Below are 24,279 nucleotides of genomic sequence, written 5' to 3' on the forward strand. Positions count from 1 at the left end.
ATTGTAAATATATAAGATTTATGGATATTTATAAAGAGTGTTATGCTAGTATAACTAGTATAATCACCTAGTAATGGGGGAATACACAGAAATGTATAGAACACTCAACTAAACATATTCAAAATATTTTAAAGAATTGACATATAGGCCATAGTCTCTGCCCACAAAGCAATTAAGTTTAATCAGTAAAAAAGACTAATGAAACAGATTAACAAACACACAAATATTATATTTAGGGATTACAAAAATTCAAATAACTCAGGTCAAGAATAAACTCATGAAGTTAAAATTCAGCTATCAATGAGAATTTGTGGGGTACAGCTAAAGTGGATTTAGAGACAAATTTTTAAATGCTTATGTTAGGAAAGGAGAAGAACATTAATGATGTAAGTACTCAAGGAAATAAGTAGAGAGAGCAAGGCAAGGTTAATCAAAGGAAGAAAAAGACTAAGGAAGACATGAGCAAAAACCAGTAGAATAGAAAATAAAAATCCATCAGAACCAAAGGTTAGTTCGTGGAAAAGACTTTTGAAAGAACTGATGAGAACTATACCTATTTAAGATTTAATCATAATTAAAATCTTTTTTCAAAACTTAACAAAATTAGGACTGGGCAGTTTTCCAATCAAGTTCTAGGAAATAATTCAAAGAATGAAAATTTCAGTCTGGTACAAAATCTTTCAAAGAACTGAAAAAGAGGAGATACTCTTAAATTTATTTATTGAGTCAAGTAGAGCTTTACAAGTAAAGTATGGGAAAAGAAAATTAATTAGAAACATTGTGTCTGAAGTTAGGAACAGGAAACGGATGCTCATTGTCTGTTTCTGTACAATATTGAACTCTTAGTCATAACCTGCACAGTAAGTAAGGCAATAAAAAAATGGATGGAACAAAATTGTCATTATTCACAGATGATAGGTCTGCTTACAGAATTCAAGAGAATCTACCAATGTTACTTTAGAATTAATAAGAGAGTTTGCCAGATACAGTAAGATCAATATATAAACATCAGTTATACATCAGTAATAAACAAATGGTAATTTTTAATACTTTTTGCTTTAATAAATTTTGCTTTTACAATAGCAACCCAAACTCTAAAGAACCTAGGACTAAATCTAATAAAACATAATAAGACTTTTAAGGAAAAAAATTATAAAATTTTACTGAGAGACATTTACCTAATCTTTAACAAGAAGATATGAATTCAGGGGCCCCTGGGTGGCTCAGTCGGTTAAACATCCGACGCTTGATTTCAGCTCAGGTCATGATCTCATGGTTCATGAGTTCAAGCTCCACATTGGGCTCTGTGCTGACATCGCAGAGCCTGCTTGGGATCCTCTCACTCTCTTTCTCTCTCTCTCTCTCTCTCTCTCTCTCTCTCTCTCTCTCTCTCTTCCTCTCTCTATGCCCCTCCCCTGCTGGTTCTCTCTCTCTCTCTCTCTCTCTCTCTCTCTCTCTGTCTCAAAAATAAATAAACAAACATAAAAAGATATGATTTCATATCCATTATATTAGTGACACATTTTGTTGAGGGTGTGGGTCATCAAAGATATGGTGGCAAAATAAACTTGCACAACATATATTGAGCCACTTACTGTATTACTGTGTGGTAAAGTTGAAAATCTACACACCCTATCAACTAGGGATCCACTCCCAGCTCTATACTGTCTGATAGCAAGACAGAATATTTTAATTCAGAACTGAATGGAAAATCCTTAGCATATGACTGTGATAGATATAATATTACTCTAAGAAAAAGTCTCTGAACAATTAGGGAAGTAAAGTACATTTCTTGAAAGGGCATTTTAAAGATTACTTGGGTTGTTTATGGCTAGAAATTTAGTTTAAGTTTTTATTACCTCATCCTGTCAGCATCCAGCTTCTCTAATCAAACATGACTTGGATGGCCAAGAAAATCCACAGCATCCCTAAATAGAGAGCAAGTTGGGAGAGAAAGCATGTACATAACATGAGCTGTGAATTAGTACACTATGTGGATTCATGGTATATCCATCTCTCTATGTACATATTACTTAAATAAATTAATGTTTCTGTAATTTGATCATTTAAATATATGTCTCACAAAAAATTATTTTGTAACAGGTTAGTGAAAGTCAATTATACTGTTCACTTGTAACCAAGACTTCATAAAGAATTAACCAATAAAAAAAGTATAAGAAAAAGAAAGAGGAATAAAATAGATAATACAATAGGAAATATAGTTTTTATCTCCTGTTAAATTTCCAAACACCCATTCATCTGTGATTTTGTGCAAGACCAAATGATATCTTAGAAAACAAAAGTAGGCCTAGTCCCATCCACTGGAATGTACAAATGCAATTGCAGTAAAGTTATTTTTTACACTCACTATAAATTTTAAGATTATAGTGAACTTGCTCTGAGTGAACTTGCTTGAATATGGTGAAGCAAATAAAGCATCCCTTGAGCAAAGTGAACACACTGCTCTACACATTAAAGGGATAGAATATGATATTTTTTAACAGATTTCTAGAATAGGGTTTGGCTGGTTTAAAAAAAAAAAAAATATATATATATATATATATATATATATCTCCAAAGAATGTGTTGTAAGCCTTAGATAAAAACACTTTTGAATATGGATGCCCAAGTATTTTTCATTCTATTTCTATGTGTAAATATACTAATGAGCATATGGGATAGATACTTCTTGTGGGTATGTTATTTGATGTGTTATTTAATCTGTTTAACTTATTTATTCCTTTTGACCAAGCACGCAAATCATCAGAAGCATCTGGTAGGAAACCATTTTTTACAGAATAATTCTGTTTGCTTTGTTGCTATAAATTGCATTTTTATTAGGTATTTTGTGGCAATTAGAATGTTTTATATTTAGTTTACCAAAAATATTTGTAGTGCAGTGTATGTGTGTGGGGTTATTCTTAAAAATAACCATTGTAGAGCTCTAAACAGGGGTGTGTTTGAAATAGGGGTGCCAGAACACAGACACTTAACTAGATTTACACTTTCCAGAGGTTTTGGAAGGGATTGTACTGTGCTGTTATTTGCTGATAGAACTTGGTGTTTTCATAGGTAATTAACCTCAGTTTCCATCCTGTTCTGTGCTTTCTGATATATACCAAATAACTCTTAGACTAATGCTTTGATTAAGGTAAAGGAGGAAGATGAAAATAATTTAATTGCAGAGGTCAGGAGGCCCATGAATTATAATCTAAAAAGTAAAAAGTCTTAAACTATTATTTCAAAAAAGGTATTAAGAAACTTACCACTCTTTATAGTACCTGATACGTTCTCCTTCCCTCGCAGGAGATTTTAGAGGAATAGCCCCCTCCCTTATTCCCTACATAGATAGCCATCAAAGTTTCAGCCCCAGGCCTCAGATCCCCACCATCACTGCTCTTTACTCCATCTGGCTGCCCTCTTCCTTAGCAAATGATCTTGCTTCTTGTTTTCCAGAAGAAATAGGGTCTAGCAATTGTGACTAACTCTGTTTACCCCCTTTCCTTCAGACACATTGAAAAGCATCACCCTGGCAAACAGTTACCCTCATGTTTGGGCACCTGCTTACCTACACGCTTCACCCCTCACTGCTACAGGGCACTTATACTCTATGCTGCAGCTGTGCAAGTCAGTTGCCAATGCTGGGATGAACCATGATGCTTCCTCCATACCTTATTATTATTATTATTATTATTATTATTATTATTATTATTTTAACATTTATTTATTATTGAGAGACAGAGGAGACAGAGCATGAATATGGGAGGGGCAGAGAGAGGAAGAGACACAGAATCCGAGGCAGGCCCCAGGCTCTGAGCTGCCAGCACAGAGCCCCACGCGCGGCTCACACTCACAAACCGAGACATCATGATCCAAGCCAAAGTCGGACGCCCAACGGACTGAGCACCCCTACTTCCTCCATACCTTTTTACACAAGATCATCCCAGCCTAGAATGCCTTCTTCCTCAACTTTATCTGGTAGAGGAACTCTGTCCTTAAGACTTAACATAATGCTGTGTCCTCTATGCCTTATTTTTACCTACCAATTTCCTCTTTTGAGCTCTTATAGTACCTTATGATTCCCTTAGTTGTAGTTTTTGTCATATTGCATTCTAATGTTTCATCTCTCTCCCCGTTAGCTTTTCACCTCTTTAACAATGTAAATATATGTGTTCTTTGTAGTGTTCCCAAAGTCTTGCTCAATTTCTGGCACCACAAAACAGTGCTCCTCAATAAATGTTGTTGAAAAGATTGTTAAAACAGGCACCAAGGAAGTAAATGCCTGAAAGACACTAATGTCTTTCAAAAGGGAGTTAACGAAGTTTTGAAATGAATGTTGTTTTTCCTACAGTAGAGTTTCAAATACATAACACAAGTCCAGTGATGGTATTGCAATAGTTACAGGCTGTGTATTTCAATACATATACCACTTCATATTGTTAGCACAATTGCTCTGAGAGTTAAAAGTTTTTGTTAGTTGTTTTAAGAATTAGAATGGTATTGATTTTGACACTAAACAAGTACTGATTTTATTTCTTTAGCATTTAATTGTAAGATGTCCTATTTGAATATGTGCTGTCAAAATATTGAGTTTCTGTATTAATGTTCTATTTCTATACATAATATTCTGAGACAATGTATATAGGTGACTTCGTGCTAATATGTTGTTTTCATGAGCGTTATTTAATCATTGTTTAATTAATTTTTTTTTTTTGAATACAAGCTTGCTCCTCTTCAGAAGTATCTGGTAGGCAACTACTTTTTAATAAAACAAATGTTACCTTTCCAACTTTTTCTTTGGTTGTTTGCAAGTTGTTATGCTCCTCATAAGTTATATTTTTATAAAGCATACAGAGTTAATACAATATTTTAGTTGATGGATGAAATGGTTTAGCTTTATATTGAGTTTGGTCTATAGAAATGATGTATATTGCACTTTTTATGTGATATTTTAGAAACAACAAATATAGCACTGGAAAGTAGTGGGAGTTTTACAGGGTAGCAGAAGAAAGATTAATACATACCACTTAAATTAGATAACCCAGATTAATGAATGTTTTTTTTAAATAAAATATACTGGGGGCGCCTGGGTGGCGCAGTCGGTTAAGCGTCCGACTTCAGCCAGGTCATGATCTCGCGGTCCGGGAGTTCGAGCCCCGCATCGGGCTCTGGGCTGACCGCTCAGAGCCTGGAGCCTGTTTCCGATTCTGTGTCTCCCTCTCTCTCTGCCCCTCCCCCATTCATGCTCTGTCTCTCTCTGTCCCAAAAATAAATAAACGTTGAAAAAAAAAATTTAAAAAATAAATAAATAAATAAATAAAATAAAATATACTGTTGTAAATTTTGAACAAAATAGCTACTATTTGAATATTTACCCCAGAGAGTTTATATTGTTTTGTTCTATTTTCTGTTTGTTTCTCTTTTCTTTTTTCATTATACATTTATACATTAAATAAAAGTTCAATAAAGCTGTGTTTTTATTGTAAAAGACGTGTTAGAGAGGGAGGTGACACTTATCTCATTACGATAAACTAGAGAAATAAACATCTGGAGTAATTGTAATCTGTAATAGTAATAGATTTCTAAACTCTTCTTTCAAAACATGAATGATAACCTCTTTTAAGCATTGGAAAATGGCATCCTATAACTAACAACATGCTCTTGTTATATAATAAGCAGTTATGTAGTATAGTTAACACAGAAACCAAAAGTGCCTAATAAATAAATCTAATTAGTGAAACATTCTTATTCATTGTAAAATTATCTGCATATTATGGAATAAAGATAAGCCATACTTGACTTTTTAATGAATTTTCCTAATGTTTAAAATGAACTTTGTAATCTAATTTTTAAATTATGTCCTGTGTATAAATATATTCAAAAATATTTTGAGGGTGATAAGAATTACATTTTTTGTACACTTGTGGAAACACGTAAAAATTGTCACTTTGTTTCTTCTTTCTTTATCTCATGAGTGTGGGTAAACATTCCTATTTGTAGGAATAGATTCCTGTGGTATGCTCATTTCTGCAGAACACAATGCAATCTCTAAATGATACAAATTGAAAAGAATATAAATTTATTTGGAAAATATATATATAATTGAAATATATACTCCTAGGAAGAAACTGATTTAACTTTTGGTGTGCCCTTTTCATTTTTTGTAGTACATTATTGACTGTTACAGAACAAAATATACTTGCAGAAAAATTCTTCATTGAGATCTTTTCCTAAGGAGAGTTATTAATCACTGTAAGGTGCTTAGCTACCCATAATCGTGGAGCTAAGAAATACTAGGACCAATATTATAATTCAGATGTGCCAAGCTCCAAAACTTAGGGCTGTTTCAGGCTATCACAATGGTTTAAACTGTTAAATGTAGATATTGTGTATATATTAGAGCACAATAAGAAAACCAAAATATTTAGAACTTCCAGTTCTAAAGTCTAGAAGTCTGGATTGAATGTGCTGCAGTGTTTGAATGTGGCTGTCTCTCCCACCACTTATTTTGTTAATTAGCTGCCAACACCTTATGTCAGTGGGTATAAATTTTTTAAACAACCAGAGAAAAACATTTAGAAAGTGAAATTCACCACTGTCTAAAAATAATAAAAACCAAAGCAAATACATGTGGTTCTAGATTGCCTATTGTTTTTAGAGTTATTCATAACCCAGCATATTGTGAAATATTTTATTTCTGGTGTTTGTATTTATAAGATGTATATTTTGGTTAACTTATATTTTACAGAGTTAACTATGTTCATCTTTGCATCTGAGTAGTGCACATATAAACTAGAGATTTTCTGTGTGTATATATACTTACGTGATTAAAAAATGTTTCGAAAAGAGTTTGCTTCATGGAAGTATTTAATGACATTATAATTAATGCTTATCCTTACTCTAAAAGGGAATCTCCTTATTTGTTGAAATAATTCACAAAATTTAATAACTTTGATTCATACCTATTCTGATAATTTTCATGTAAGGCCTTTTTGAGAACTGTTACTTCCTTTCTGTAACGTTACTTATCAGTGAACTTGGAACATTGATGAGTACAGAGAACATTTCAAAGAATTTCCTGAATATCCTATTAGCAAATGAAATTAAGTAGTGCCTGAAATTTTTCGTCTAGCTCATTCACCAAGTAGGGAAAAGGAAGTTTTCTTGCAGTACATGCACCATCTTTGGCCAATAATGCCAGTCCTTCCATTGACCAGTTACTTTTTTCTTAACTCCAGATCCACTTAGCAGGAAGTGACAGGAGAAGCTGAAATAGGATGTTGAGAATTTTTTTTTTCTTTCCCTGATTCTCTTGCTTGTCTCCAAATTATCTATACTCATGCAGGCATCTGGAGAGTTTATACTGCAACTTGATGTGCAAGTTCTAAAAATAGAAGATAACCAAAAACATTTTTCAAAGGAAATCAGATGTATATTTTGGGAATCACAAATTGTTGTTTCTTAAAAGCCACAGTTGCATTTATCAGGAAATTATGTTTTTAATTTATCATAGCTGTCATCTCTAAAGCAATGCCATTGCAAATATGTCTGCTCCATGCAAAAGAATACATAAATTAAATAAACACAATCTTACTTATAAAACCACTCTTCAGTTGTAACTAGTACATTAACTTTTAGAAGTAGGAAGGCCTGAACCATCCTAAACTCCAAATGTAAGACTTATCCACCCCCAAATCCACCCCCGGGAAGAATGAGATCATATCTGCATAATGAGGTACAATTATTTGATTCATTGTTTTGGTGGAGGAGATTTTCATACAATGGGGGAGAGTCTAATTTTAAAAATTATTTTTCTCAAATTTTCTAAAATAGGTATTTTGAGAGTATTTTACAGCAAAATACAGTGACAGTTTATATAAAGTAGTAAAATAATGTCTTCAGAAATGAACACTTTAGTGTCACTTAAAAACTAACGTCTGCTCTTGGTGCTTGTCATCACCATTTTGAAATCTCAAAACCTTTAGAATGCCAACAGCCTTTTTGGTTAGTAACAGTGTTGTGGCAAAGTTCTTTTACAAAAGTGAAGGAGGAAATAATAACATATATCTTAAAATTCCTCACTTTAATACCACTACATCATTAGAGACCTCATTAAAGAATTTATGAGCCTCTCACTTCCAATGTTTGGTCTTTTCTTCTTCTTATCATCATCATCATCATCACTCTTAGTATTTCTGAAATAAATGCCAGGGTGCCACTCTAAGTTCATTTTGCCTAGCCTTTTACTATCTCAACACCATTTAAATTCTATTGTCTTCTTCATTTTTAGATTTAGATATCCGAGGAATACTCGGAACTTCCAAACAAAAAGAAATACTAAAATAAATACCTCTTGAATCACCAGGTTTTGCTCTCAGACCTAACTGTAAGAACAAGAATACATTTTGTTAATGCCATCTTATCTCTGGAATCCTTTTCCTATTTGTTTTTAAATGCCTGAAGTCATTTTGTAAACAGAAGTCATTATGAAAACTTCGTGGAAAGAAAATGAAAAAGAGGAAACCTTTTAAATGATTCGTCATTTAACAAATCTAAAACTTCAAACCACAGCTTGATAATGTGGCTGTTATTGATCACTAGATAAACATCTGGTTTTGAACGCTTTACTTTAGTGTACATTTTAGATTAGGCATTCAGGCATGTAGTTTTGTTCTAAATTTAGAATGAGATTTTTTTTAAGCTGTTTGAGTGTTTTGTTTTTGGTGTTTTGTTCTGTTTTTGTCTTTGGTGGCCATCCTTTATATGTAGCCTGTGTTCTTCCCTTTTCTCTCTGCCTTCAGCAGAGAAAACACAAATCCAATAACATAAATCTTTATAAACCTGAAAACAGCCCTCCATCAAAGTCAGTTATTTTTGAAACTCCACAAATCAATGAGTTCACATTCATCAGATAGCTTCAACTTGTTACTTTTCACGGCTTTGTTAATATCACTGATGGCTTACTAGCAATCAGTATTTTGATCTACATTGATTTATAACTTTTTTATGTTACTTTCAGGTATGTTTTCAGGAACAGTATTTTTATTATTAGATTTGAAATTATCAGAGTGATCTCCATATAAAATAGTATTAGAGATTCTCAGAAATTTAAGAAAACATTTGCTTCTTATTTACAGAAACTAAATAGCTCTCTAGTTTACATGGTTATGAATACATATTTCATGGCAACAAAAGTTGACATAAGTCTGTATTTTTAAAGTATATTTACATGTAATATAAATATTCTTACAAGACAAAATTTGTTTGTTTTTTTAATCTATTTTCAGTGAAAGAGTTTCTAGCCAAAGCCAAAGAAGACTTTCTTAAAAAATGGGAAAATCCTACTCCGGTAAGGAATATTTAAAATTTTCTATGATTTAAAAGTCCTATGTAAAATCATGATTCTTACCCAAGTAATTTACTAGTTTAGAAACTTTAAAGTAGCATTAAACTTTCAAGTTGCATTTTAAAAAGTGAGCTTAACATGGGAGTTTTGCCATAATATTATCATAACATTATGTTTTGATTTGCTAACTAATAATTTTATATATACCTAAATTGGAGGAGGAACTAATTTCCATTATAATATCTAATTACAAATTTTGATACTAATTACAAGCTGCTACAAACTCTTGATATTTGTTAATATTATAGTAATTTTGATTTGTGCCTTTGATAGCATATTTGTTATCTTTATTAATTACCACAAACGGATACTATTGTGCAGTTTCAAATCCTTAATCACAAATACTTGGCTATTGGCAACATACCAAATACACAGAGATCCTTCTTCATAAACATTGGATGAGGTAAATTCTACATAAATACTTTTAGATTGTAGCTGAGATCTAAAAACTGTGTATAAAAAGAGCCATTTATATTTGCCCAAAAATCTTTTTGAAGTTGTAAGTAATTAATGAACTTTAATAACAGATTAAATTTTGAATACCTATTTTACAGCCACAAAAATCTTTATTTCAGATGTCTTTCTCACTAAAAAATATTTAATTCTGAATATTATGTTTTAGGAAGATACCATCATTAAGAGTAAGAGCATGATCTGTAATTTAAAACATAGTCACTCTAGTGATCACAAAAAGTTAGGCATTATCTAACGTGGAACATTTAAGAGAGGTGAGGAAAATGGCACATTTGTATGAAAAGCATTAATAACTAGCAAAAAGGGATGTTCTGTTTTTTGTCTATTACTTAAGTCAGTTTCCATTACTTAGTTGGGGACTATATTAAATGTTTCAATCTGTTTTGCTAAAACCAAAAAATGAAGCATTAATCCATAAAATTGAATAATTCAATCAGAATTACAAGGTTTTTTTTCTTTCCACACTGATATAGAATCTCATAGCAATTTAAAATCATTAGCATTTTGAAATTAAAATTTGATGGAAACAAGTTTTATAAGTAAAAACTTAGAGCTGCTTGTTCTCTCTGTAATGATTCAGCAAGAAACTCTGCTATGTCTCCAAAGGCAAGCTTTGATTTGCAATAGAGATTAAATCCAACTATAGTGAACTGCAGTAACTATCCAGATTCCTTGCTTATATAAGAATCATATTACATCACATTTTTCTCAAGCTAAATACTGTAGAGACTGTGTACAGTGCACAAATATTTTTTTCCAGGATTTTCATGGAGATCTTTATAATGAAAACCTATTAAACAAATGGGTCAGCAATTACTACTTGTGGCTATTTAGCACATAATTTCTTCCTAGTAATTTTCATTTTGTTGTGGCAGCAACAAATTCAATAGATTGATGCCTCCGATTCTTTTCTTCTATGCTATAGTCAAAGCCAAACAAAGATGTTTGCTCATAACAAAGCATCTATTGAAGGAGAAAAAGAGACTGATTATTGTTCTGGGACTCTGACTTTTGGTTATCTTGTGGGAATAAGGAACTCTTCTTTCCTTATTATTATATTTTAGGTAATACTGGGTTATTATAACATCAGAGAGAGAGAGAGCCATTAGGATCTTTCATGCTATTATTATCTAGTCCTATAAGCTTGTACACAGATATAAATGAAGTAAAGTAGTGCTTTCTTCAGAGGTAACTCCAGAGAAAGGACTCTGATCCCTCAGTTTATCTGTTCATTAGAATTATTTGTGAGTACACTGAGACCGTTTGGCGTCTACGATTGCCTTTGTCAGTATACTTCTGGTCAGTTTGTAATTATTAAAATACAGAACTAATACTAAGATTCTAATACTAGGAATTCATATTGGAATTCATTATCATCCTTAGTACTAATTTCAGCTTAGGCTCTTATTTCCTCCCTAATATTATGTAATGCTTTATTTTACAATATAATCTCTTTTCAAATATTAAGATTCTTTTTTTATTCAAAGGGAAAAATAGAACCAATAACCTGGGATCTCAGTAGTCTCTTTGTATTGTTTTTAAATGGATAGTTTTAAATTAAATTATCTCTTCTGATTATATATAACTAAATCTGTGATAGTCACCATAGTCTTATGAGAATTTCTAATTTTAAAGTTTCTTTTATTTTTCATGTATTTGTAGAATAATGCCGGGCTGGAGGATTTTGAAAGGAAAAAAACCCTTGGAACAGGTTCATTTGGAAGAGTCATGTTGGTGAAACATAAAGTCACTGAACAGTATTATGCCATGAAGATCTTAGATAAGCAGAAGGTTAGTGCATTTGTTATTATTTACCTGACAGGTAAACTTCAGTTTTATCAGCTAGATTATTAAACAGATGCAATATACCGACTTTCCATTGATATCTTCAGATAATTTTATTGTTGCAGTTAATTTTCATTATTTTTTCTTGTCTGTAAGATACATAGTTAATAGTTAAGTATATGGGGATACATTATTATTTCAATAATTACATATATAATAGGTATGTGTATGTTTACTAACAAAATCTTGAATTCAACATGTAAAGAACAGGTATCTCTACTACCTTTTGCCTTATGGAAAATGCAGCGATCAGGTGTACTTGACCTTTAGAGTGAGGAAACAGAAATTTAGTGATTTTATTTTGTGATTTATTTTAATCAACAGTAGAAGCACTTTAGTATGATTGAGTTTGTTTAATTTAAAATGTCAGTTAAAGCAGAGAAAAAGTTGGAATCCTAATACTATAAAAAATATCAAATGATTGGGGCACCTGGGTGGCTCAGTCGGTTGAGCATCCGACTTTGGCTCAGGTCATGATCTTGCAGTCTGTGAGTTCAAGCCCCACGTCGAGCCTCGCATCAGGCTCTGTGCTTGACAGCTCAGAGCCTAGACCCTGCCTCAGATTCTGTGTCTCCCTCTCTCTCTGCCCCTCCCCCGCTCATACTCTGTCTCTCTCTCTCTCTCTCTCTCTGTCAAAAATAAATAAGCATTAAAAAAATAAGGGGCGCCTGGGTGGCGCAGTGGGTTAAGCGTCCAACTTCAGCCAGGTCACGATCTCGCGGTCCGTGAGTTCGAGCCCCGCGTCAGGCTCTGGGCTGATGGCTCAGAGCCTGGAGCCTGTTTCCGATTCTGTGTCTCCCTCTCTCTCTGCCCCTCCCCCCTTCATGCTCTGTCTCTCTCTGTCCCAAAAAAAAATAAATAAACGTTGAAAAAAAAATTTTTTTTTAAATAATAAATAAAAAAAATCAAATGATTATGTTGTACACCTGAAACTAATATAATGTTAGATGTCAATTAAATCATTTTGAAAAATCAATTTTTAAGTATTTATCACATATTGGTGTGTCTAATGAATCAGGAGGTCTGAAGATAGTTATGCTTTAAATATAAGCTTTTATTTTCCTGATAATCACTTAGGATGAAGGGAACATAAAAGATGAATGGCACATCTTAATAGATTATCTTATAGGTATTATGTTCCCAAGAATAACACTTCGGCTTACTGGGATGTAGGAAAATGTGGAGGAAATAGTACTGAGCTAGTAGTCAGGGTTATAGGTAGTGGCTAGACTGATGCTGTCTAATAAAAATATAATGTGAGCCACATAAAGGATTTTAAATTTTTTAGTAGCCACATTTAAAAAGTAAAAAGAAGTAGTTGAAATTGATTTTAATAGATTTTATTTAACTCAGTGTATCCAAAATATTATTATTGTACATGTAATTAATATAAACATTGAAATATTTTACTCTCTTCATACCAAGTCTTCAAAAGCTGATGTATATTTTATACTTACAGTACATCTCCATTCAGATAAGCCACATTTCAAGTGTTAAATTTCTCACGGCTACCATGTTGGACAGCACAGCATTAGACTGGTCTGAAGTTCCAGTCCAAACTCTGATTTAAAACAAAAAACAAATCTAGCCTCTAACATGAAAAGGAGTAATGACTTAAGTCTTTCTAAAATTAAATACACACGTACATGTTTACAAATACATTTAATTGTGCATCTTTGTCTACTGCTCTGTATCATGTAACTTTGGTAACCATGCTTCCTGAAAAAATAGTTTAATCACTTCCTTTTAATTCTTTAACTTACAACAATTTAGCTGTTTCCTTGTTTTATCTCCTACCTTTTGCTACTCCACTGAAACGGCTTTACTGAGGGTCACCAATCCAGTGGCCTAATCAACAAGACCAGGGGACTCTTTTTGCTCATCTTATATGACGTGTTTTGTTTGTTTGTTTGTTTGTTTGTTTTTTAATTTACATTCAAGTTAGTTCGTATATAGTGCAACAATGATTTCAGGAGTAGATTCCTTAATGCCCCTTACCCATTTAGCCCATCCCCCCTCCCACAACCTCTCTAGCAACCCTCTGATTGTTTTCCATATTTAAGAGTCTTTTTTGTTTTTGTCCCCCTCCCTGTTTTTATATTATTTTTGCTTCCCTTCCCTTATGTTCATCTGTTCTGTGCCTTAAAGTCCTCATATGAGTGAAGTCATACAAAATTTGTCTTCCACTGACTAATTTCACTTAGCATAATACCCTCTAGTTCCATCCACATAGTTGCAAATGGCAAGATTTCATTCTTTTTGATTGCCGAGTAATACTCCATTATATATATATATACACACACACACACACACACACACACACACACCACATCATCTTTATCCATTCATCTGTCGATCCACCAATGGACATTTGGGCTCTTTCCATACTTTGGCTGTTATTGATAGTGCTGCTATAAACATCAGGGTGCATGTGTTCCGATGATACAGCACACCTGTATCCTTTGTATAAATACCTAGTAGTGCAATTGCTAGGCTGTAGGGTAGTTCTATTTTTAATTTTTTGAGGAACCTCCATACTGTTTTCCAGAGTGGCTGCACCAGTTTGCATTCCAACCAGCAGTGCAAAATAGATCGTCTTTCTCCACACCGTTGCCAACATCTGTTGTTGCCTGAGTTGTTAATGTTAGCCATTCTGACAGGTGTGAGGTGGTATCTCATTGTGGTTTTGAACTGTATTTCCCTGATGATGAGTGAAGTTGAGCATTTTTTCATGTGTCGGTTGGCCATATGAATGTCTTCTTTGGAGAAGTGTCTATTCACATCTTTTGCCCATTTTCTTCACTGGATTATTTGTTTTTTGGGTATTGAGTTTGACAAGTTCTTTATAGATTTTGGATACTAACCCTTTATCTGATATGTCATTTGCAAATATCTTCTCTGATTCTGTCGGTTGCCTTTTAGTTTTGCTGATTGTTTCCTTCGCCGTGCAGGAGGTTTTTATTTTAATGAGGTCCCAATAGTTGATTTTTGCTTTTGTTTCCCTTGCCACCAGAGACATGTTGAATAAGAAGTTGCTGCCACGGTCAAAGAGGTTTTTGCCTGCTTTCTCCGCGAGGATTTTGATGGCTTCCTTTCTTACATTTAGGTCTTTCATCCATTTTGAGTTTTATTTTTGTGTATCGTGTAAGAAAAGTGGTCCAGGTTCATTTTTCTGCATGTTGCTGTCCAGTTTTCCCAGCACAGGACTTGTTTTAGAACCCTTGTCCCTTGCCTTCTGTAACCCCTTGTTCTTTAAATTATGCTCCTGCCTTTTTGGGCTCTTCTTTAATGTGCCTTTTCCTATTATTTTATCCTTCTGTCTACTCTTTAAAGATTGTTACACTCGATCTCTGGACTATCCCCTCTTCTTATTTTCATGTTCTGCACCCTCCCTCTGAACTCTTATCCAAGCTTTGACTCATCCTTGAACTCTCCACCCCTAATTTGTACAATCTGAGCATGGAGCTCTTAGAAACCAGCTAGTTCATGTTCTGTTTTCTAGATGAGGTCATTGGGCCTTAGAGCAGGTGATTTGTACACTCATGTTGGTAGCACAACAACAAAATGCTTCAAATTTTTTATTTGAATCAAATATTTTTTATGAAACCTGTCATTAAAATGTTAGTGTCTGGATAGCCCCTAATATTTTGTTATCTTTCTTAAGGAATTAATAGAATATGCTTTAGTCATAATGTATTACAAGGATTACATAATGTGCCATTTTTATGTTTAAAGTATTTAGGGAATACGTTTTTAATAACTTTTTTTTTTTTTTGGCAAGATGGTGACTTGTTAAGTAAATTACTGAGAAAGTTACCTCATGGTTAAATCATAGCAGAAGAATAGCTGCCACTCTAAGTTATTTCTGCTATGGCAGTGTTCTAGATTTATTCATAATTAAAACAAAGATTTTATACTCTGAATGTTTTAAAGTTTATTTATTTGAATTTGACAAAGATGAGTAATAAAATAATACACTCTATAGTCACTTTTTCTGTTAATGATGTCACAAACCTTTCAGTTTTGGCTGTTCCTGTCTTAAGGGTTGAGGGGAAGGAAATCAGTGCAGGAATTAAGGAAAATCATATTTCTTCATTCTATACATTGTGTCAAGCATTGCTAGGTACTTTATATTTACTGTATCAATGAATCTCCACAGCTTTGTGTGATATAAATCTCCCTTTTAAGCCAGTGACCCTTCTATTTAAGTAAATTTTCCAAAATCAAACAGGCTAGTAAGATAAACCAAGAATTTGATTAGGGTTGTCTGATCTTTGTGCCTATACTCCTTGTTTATTTTTCCTTTAAAATGTATTTGTTATCCCTAAAGTACCACTACCTAGTTTGGTCCCTTATTAACATTACCTGGGCTTTCACAATAACATCTTAATTTCCTCAACCCCAGGCTTTTCACCGTCTATTAATTCACCTTCCTCACTGCCAGAAAAGTTTTCCTACCATATCATATAACTTTTAAAAAAAATTTTAACATTTATTTATTTTGAGGGAGAGAGAGACAGAGTGCGAGCCACGGGAGGGGCAAAGAGAGAGGGAGCCACAGAATCCAAGGCAGGCTCCAGGCTCCAAGCTGTCAGGGCTCAGAGCCTGATGTGGGGCTCGAACCCACGAACCGCGAGATCATGACTTGAGCTGAAGTTGGATGCCTAACCGACTGAGCCACCCAGTTGCCCCACCGTATCATATAATTTTATTTACTCAATCAAAAATCTTCCTAATATTTATTAAATAAAAATAGAACGCTGCAGTCTACTTCCAACCCTTCATAACTTTCTTCCATATTCTACCATAGTCTTATTTCACACTCTTCCCCTATATGTCCTCTATTTGCTACTTCTCTCATTGAAACTTGACCCTCAGAAGTATACAGTGCCATGCTGGGTGGGACAGGGGAGCATGTGATGACAGATACCCCATCTTCCTTATTAATAACTCCTCAAGTATTTGGTGAAAAAAATAAATCAGCTGATAAGTAATCATTTATAAATGCTTTTAAATATACATATTTAAGCCAACAGAAATATTAAGAAGTAAATATAAATTTTATATGTATTTTCAAAGTAGAACATGGACTAACCCCCCAGGGTTACTTATTAACTTTTCTCTGCCATTTAGTGATGTTTCACTACCAAATCTTGAGAAGCACTGTCCTAAGCTATTGTCAAATGAAACTAGCACTCGCACTTACCTTTGTGTATTTACCCCTTCAGGTAATGGTTCTGGATATTAACCCTGTGCTGTTTCCTCTATCTTTTCCTAACCTTTGTCATCTATTCATCTATAAGGCCCTGCTGAACTCCTACCCTTTTTAATAGGCTATAATAGCAATTGGCATCTTTTGAGCTTTCACTTTGTGCCAGGCACCATGTTAATCACTTCACATGCATTCACAGAGCCACTTTTAAAGTAGGTATTATTATCCGTGTTTTATAGATGAATAATCTGGAACTTAAAAAGATGATGTACTAGGCCTAACATAAACATTTTCTTGTCTAAATACTTACAACCCATAACTCTCATTTGGCAATTATTCACCTATTAATATTCACATATTCATACACCATACTTGCAAATAGATTTTATGCAGCATTAAGGCAGACATTTTCTTGTCTTTATCTTGATTGCATTATTAGGCTTCATATGTAGTAATACACACACTTAAAAGTAAATTAGATTTTAATTAGTTAATTTTTTAAATTAACTTAAAAATTAACTAAGCATTTATGCTTTGCCACTTCATATATCATGGATTCATTTCATTTTTAATTGTTATGCCCTACATACACATGGTTGGCTTAGGGCTATAATGCAGAAAGCCTCTCTACTGCAATTTTTATTGCTTATTTCAAAGGAAGTGCATTGTCAATACCTAACTAAAAATCTGCTAGATCATAATATACAAAAGTAAACAAGGTGATACATCTAGACAATGGATGTACCTTCTGCTATTCAATGCTCAAAAGAAATGAGCTATCAAGCCATGAAAAGACATGAAGAACTTTAAATGCATATTATTAAGTGAAAGAAGCCAATCTGAAAAGGCTGTATACTGTATGATTCCAACTATATGACATTTTGGAAAAGACAAAACTATGGAGACAGTAAAAAGATCAGTGATTGCCTGGGATTAGTAGGGAGAAAGGGATGAATAAGTGGAACACAGAAATTTTAGGGCAGTACAAGTAAACCCTAGTGTAAACTATGGACACTGGGTGAAAAAAAAATGTGTCAATGTAGGTTCATCACTTGTAACAAATATACCACACACCTGTGTGAAGGGGGTGGGGTTGCTAGTGGGGGAAGCTATGCGTGTGTGGGGATAGGAGGAATATGGAAAATCTCTGTATCTTCTGCCCAGTTCTACCGTGAACCTGAAACTGCTTAAAAAAAAAAAAAAAGCCTATTTTTTTTAAAAGTAAATACAAAGCAATAGTAATTCTCGAGCCAATGTTACATAATTTGTTATGATAAGTATGGACTAATTAGTTCTCTGACTAGTTAGAATTTAGACAGCAATGGCCCAACCACTTCATATTACATCAAAAACAAACAAAACAAAACAAACCTGAGATCCTAAGAGCTGAAATAACATCTCCAAAAGCCACAAAACTGCTGGATGAGAAGGCCTAGATTAGAATACAGATCTTTTGACTCTCAGTCAAGTATTCTTTGCTCACTACTATTTTTATACTATAATTGTATATACTAATAACTGGATGGTAACTTGACTTTGCCTATGTTCAACTTCTTGAATTCGGTGACTGCCCCACACTGACGGTAAGCTTCTAGCAAGAAAGACTGCCAGCTGCTAATGACTTATACATACACCAGACAAGTATTTATATCTCCCTAAGGTCACCTTTTCTTAAATTAAAAATAGAATCACATGTGGGATAGAAGCACAGTCTTTGTGAAGTCAAAATAAGTCACTTTCCCCTGCTGCTATGTATTTGATTGAGTAGACAATCCAGAAGAAGCTTGATTAATCCTAAATAACCTATTTGCTATAAAGATATAGTTGGTCTTTTGCCCATATTTTGTGTGTGCTCTCCTGTGCTGCACAAATTGATTTTTTAGAATTTAATCTTCTATTTATTCAGGTATTAGGAAATGAACAGATTGTTCATTTTTACCCAGTTTGAATTGAAAGTGTTTTTCAATTATTGGCTTTCCTTCAATTCTTAATTTCCTTGCTGATCTTCTGAAGATTGAAAATCAATACCTACCTATTGCAGTGATTTGTGACTGTAACTAATTAGGAGCTGAGTATTTTCACATACTAATTTCTTTTCAGTTATGTATTATTTCTTTTAAGTAATGTACTACTTCTTAGCTCTTGCTTCTTGACTGAAAATCATAGTTGCCCTTCTTAAGACCAAATTTTAAATCCTCTGCTAGGTGTTTCATTTGAATCTGATAAAAACCTAGTTATTGGTTGTTATCATACCCTTATCCAACTTAGTGATTTTGCTTATCCAAGCTCGTTATATGGTAAGCATTTTATTTATGTTTTATTCTTTTAAAATTATAGTAAATTTTAAATTCTGTTCAAGTACATTAAATATATTTATCTCTCAATTACAGGTTGTTAAACTGAAGCAAATAGAGCATACTTTGAATGAGAAAAGAATATTACAGGCGGTGAATTTTCCTTTTCTTGTTCGACTGGAGTATTCTTTTAAGGTAGATTTTACAATATTCAAATAAAATAATTTTACCCTCACATATTTTTTAAAATATGAAACTGTGATAGGATTCTGAGCCATATGATAAACGTGGAGAATATGAATAAATAAAAAAGTAATATATTTAGATTTTATGTTTATAAATTTATGTTCATATTTGAAAAGGTTTTGGCTTTCCCTAGGGAAAATTTTAAAGGTAATGTGTAATTTTTCATGAGATGCTATTATAAATTCAAATATTTCCATTTATCAAAATCCATAGTAATATCTTATTAAGCAGTTCTTATAATCTTGCAAATGAATACGCCCACCTAACTTCCTTTTCTCTTGAACCTTTTCTGACACAGTCTTACCATCCTCTTTTCCTTAGTAATTTGTGTTCTAGTCTTTCCGTTTATGTAAGGCAGAACAGTCTTTGGCCCTCCCTCAATGTTCTCATAAAGTTGAACAAGATTTATTCTTTAAATTGATAGCTTTTCAACTCTTTAGAATGACACTTGGCATCTCGTAGTCTTAGTTCATATGAAACATTTTAACCTTTTCCCTTTTCCTCCGTTATTCTTTAAATCAGATGAACACCTGTATGTTTAGGATGATATTAAAAATCATTCATCTCTCTGACGTAGTTTAGTACATAAAATGTAAACATTCTTACTTTTTCAAATTGTTGTTTTAACTGTTATTCTTTTGCATCCACTATAGTATTAAGTCACGGCTGCAGTGTTTAATTGTTCAAAAGTTAGGGTTCCCTGCAAGAACAGGAACAGCAAATATCCCAGACTAATTTGTGGCAAGAATACTTTGGCTGGGGGTGGGGAATGAATTCCCCACTGAAGAAAAATTAGAGCGTATTCCATTTATTCTGTCTTTCCCAATGTTAGTAATCTCTCGGGTTTTTTAATTTGTCTTTTTCTAATTGAACATGGTGTCATCTTTAAATATTTCCTTGAAATAATCTTGGTTTATTTGTTCATAGGATAATTCTAATTTATACATGGTTATGGAATATGTCCCTGGGGGTGAAATGTTTTCACATCTAAGAAGAATTGGAAGGTTCAGGTAACTAATACTTTATCCTCCTCAGATCTGTTTTAAGTTATTGTCAATGCTAAAAATTTATTTCATTTCATTTAGTAATATGTTAGCTATATGAAAAATTACATGGAAACATTCATAAGAGGCCACACCCTACTGAGTTTTAAAAATCAAATAAAAGCACCATGATAGCCATGTAAATATTCTACCATTAGTAGATATTGTGAAGATCCATTATTTGGAGGATTTTCAGAAGATGCAAAAATTGAATTTAAACATACTAGTACTTATTGAACAAATATTAATACTACAACTCTGGGGAAGAGGTTTTTGTAAAGATGAAGAAAGGAATAAATGGAAAAGATAATAATGGCATCATAGTGATGTGATTAAGAAGTTCATTTTGCACAAATTTAATTCTCCTTAAAGTTTTTGTTGAATTTTAAAAATACGTAATTTTAAAAGAGTTTGTACCTTGGGGCGCCTGGGTGGCAGTTGGTTAAGCGTCTAGCTTCGGCTCAGGTCATGATCTCATGGTTGGTGAGTTTGAGCCCAGTGTTGGGCTCTGTGCTGACAGCTTGGAACCTGGACCCTGCTTCAGATTCTGTGTCTCCCTCTCTCCCTGCCCCTCCCCCGCTTCTCTCTCTATCTCTCTCTCTCAAAAATAAATAATATTTAAAAAAAAAAAGAGTTTGTACCTTATTAGGTTATTGCTAACAAGGCCACACAGTTTTTAAAACAGGTTATATTGGGGCTCCTGGGTGGCTCAGTCGGTTAAGCGTCCAACTTCAACTCAGGTCACGATCTCGCGGTCCGTGAGTTCAAGCCCCGCGTCGGGCTCTGGGCTGATGGCTCAGAGCCTGGAGCCTGCTTCGGATTCTGTGTCTCCCTCTCTCTCTGCCCCTCCCCCATTCATGCTCTCTGTCTCAAAAATAAACGTTAAAAAAAATTTTTTTTTTTAATTTTTTTTTCAACGTTTATTTATTTTTGGGACAGAGAGAGACAGAGCATGAGCGGGGGAGGGGCAGAGAGAGAGGGAGACACAGAATCGGAAACAGGCTCCAGGCTCCGAGCCATCAGCCCAGAGCCTGACGCGGGGCTCGAACTCACGGACCGCGAGATCGTGACCTGGCTGAAGTCGGACGCTTAACCGACTGCGCCACCCAGGCGCCCCTAAAAAATTTTTTTAAAACAGGTTATAAATTCTGTTAACTTTACCTCTGTGTAATAATTTGTAAGCTACTACTGTTCATTAGTAATCACTGAAAGAATGCACGTCCAGCTTCATTTAGCACATTATGAGCTGGTATGCTGAAAGCACGTACAGGAGTGCAAACTGGCTGATGATGATAATCCGATTCAGAAAGAGATGATGATAAATTCAGATTATAATACAAGATCGTATTCAGTTATGAGCCAACATTAGAGTTATTTAGTTACCTGAGGCCTACGCCAAAATTCACTTATTGAGCTGATATGGTAAGGCACCTAATACGTGTCAGGCACTGTGCTGATGCAAAGCAACTTCTGTTTATCTTTAATGATTTCCTTTTACCTCCTGTTGTCCTCTCTTCTACCACCCTTGTCCATGCAGGCCCAGCATCCTCAGATTGCCCTTGATAATTCAAAGTTTTACACTGAAGCATTACACCTAAACCTATCTTCAAAAAATATTTTTTCCATTCTCTATCATTACTAACTTCTTTCCTTTGCAACTACCCACACTCCTATTTCTTTAATACTTGACTTGGTACTAGGAGGAAAGCGAGTTGATTGCAATAATTCACTATTGAGACACACTGTCTTTTCTAACTTTTCACTCATACTACACGTACACTTGACAAGTTGTTAACTCCTATCCTAGGAACTTTAAGACAAGAAGAATATTGAGTTATTATTGAGCATGGCTTTAATCAGAATCAGGGCAGTCATTATGATTCTCTACTTAAATAGCAACTGTCTAGACTTAAAGCTGCTTCGGCATTAAGTCTTCCAATAGAATATTTTGCTTTCATCTTTCAACAATTGGATCACAGATCTATGTAATGTTTGTGTTCCTCCAATCAAATATCAGTGTGTGGAAATAAATATAAAATGCTTAGTACATCTTATATTTGTGATGATAAATTTATATCTATTTATAAGATGCTAAGTGCATCTTGTATTTATAGATGCATGGAGAAAATTGGAGGGGCCTTCCAGGTCAAATGTTTCCAAAGTTAGGGATATTTCAATGACCAGGATGATTCTTCCAGTCTCCCCTTAAAATGTTCCCCTGTTTCTTGTCATAGAATTTATGGTTTTGAGATGGGGCTGAAACTGTAATGGTATTATAAAATATTCTCCCCCAAAGTTTGTTTCTTTACATATTAATTTATTCAACAAATATTTACTGAGCACCTGATATGTATTAGGCTAGAACCTAGGAAATAGAGTGACAAGCAAAAGGAGCAGCATATATAATCTTTTTTGGAATTTCTATTTCTGGTGCTATGAGATCAAATTCATGCCAGCCATCTTGAGGGAAGTTCTATTCATAGTTCATGTTATTCATTGAGGACATAAATCTGAAAGTCATTGCAGTTTATCAGGCCAGTTAACAGAATTCATTGTGTACACTACAAGATGAAAGAGAAACTCAAACTAGAAAATCAGTACATCCTTTGGAGTAATGCTCAGAATGTGGCATCAACATGACACTGATCTGTCAATTGATCTAATCTGTGCATACAAGAACTGTACATGTTTACACAAACATACAGATTACCCCTGTGTTTATATATCTGTGTAAACATGCATACTAGAAGATTTGGAAATTCAGACACCATGATTGTATCTATGCTTTCTGGATAGGATTACGGGAGCTCTTTATCCTCCATCTATATTTTTTATGCTTTTTTAATGAGAATATATTGTTTTTGTAATAGGAATAGTCTGGGTCAAATGGCATCAGTCTGCAGATTAATGCAGTTAAACAACTTCTGTGTAGTGAAATTCTTTAAGCACTTGAAATTTATGAGACAGGTACATGGAGCTTATCAACAGTAACAATGGCCTGATAGACCATGTATTGACATGTTTGCTTTTCAATCATTCTCAAAGTGAGACATAATTATAAAGGCATCAATAGCCTCTGATATGGCCGATAAGAATTTAAAATAAGATGACTGTTTTAGAGTTATATTTTTCTTCAATGTATGCTGCCCCATAAGCATATTAAACTACTATTATCTGAAGATAGTTCAGAGGTTTAGTAGATATTCAGAAACTAACAAGATTCTTAAATGTTTAAAAGAAAAAAAATTTGCTTCCAAAATATTTCTACCCTATATTAATTTTTTCCATAATCTACTAATTACCGTGTGTTAACCCATTTTACAGAAATTCAGTGTTTTCTTTTTCTTCGCAGTGAACCCCATGCACGGTTCTATGCAGCTCAGATAGTGCTAACATTCGAGTACCTCCATTCACTAGACCTCATCTACAGAGATCTAAAACCTGAAAATCTCTTAATTGACCACCAAGGTTATATCCAGGTATGACTTGAACACATTATATATAATGTATTACTAGGTAAAAGTTGTATGTATTTAACCTCAACTACCAATATTGGATGTTTTTTCTTTGAGTGAGACAGTTATTTCTTCCTAACAGCTTAGCATCATGTCTGGCATATGGGAGAGCTTAACAATCTTCCTAATAGCTTAAATGAGCTCATGATTCTGCCACTATTGCAGAGACCAAAAATCCCATCAAGAATAGAACCTGTTTATACCTCCCATAGTCTGCAGTTGTGAATTGAATGAACATAGGCTC

The 24,279-nt window shown here is 33.8% G+C and overlaps 1 protein-coding gene across 4 annotated transcripts in view; it reads left to right on the forward strand.

Moving 5' to 3' along the window:
- PRKACB (protein kinase cAMP-activated catalytic subunit beta) overlaps nt 1-24,279 on the forward strand; it is a 129,135-nt gene that overhangs the window by 80,785 nt on the left and 24,071 nt on the right. For 2 of the 4 annotated variants that reach the window (XM_030324072.1, XM_030324073.1), the window contains exons 2-8: nt 2,753-2,776; nt 4,724-4,747; nt 9,288-9,349; nt 11,543-11,671; nt 19,328-19,426; nt 20,405-20,487; nt 23,873-23,999. In XM_030324072.1, the coding sequence (XP_030179932.1) occupies nt 2,753-2,776; nt 4,724-4,747; nt 9,288-9,349; nt 11,543-11,671; nt 19,328-19,426; nt 20,405-20,487; nt 23,873-23,999 (548 nt within the window). The remainder of the gene's footprint in view (nt 1-2,752; nt 2,777-4,723; nt 4,748-9,287; nt 9,350-11,542; nt 11,672-19,327; nt 19,427-20,404; nt 20,488-23,872; nt 24,000-24,279) is intronic. The other 2 variants (XM_030324074.2, XM_030324071.1) reach the window with 1 other exon arrangement.

Source organism: Lynx canadensis, chromosome C1 (genome assembly GCF_007474595.2).
Source record: "Lynx canadensis isolate LIC74 chromosome C1, mLynCan4.pri.v2, whole genome shotgun sequence".
In the NCBI taxonomy this organism is placed as follows: Eukaryota; Metazoa; Chordata; class Mammalia; order Carnivora; family Felidae; genus Lynx; species Lynx canadensis.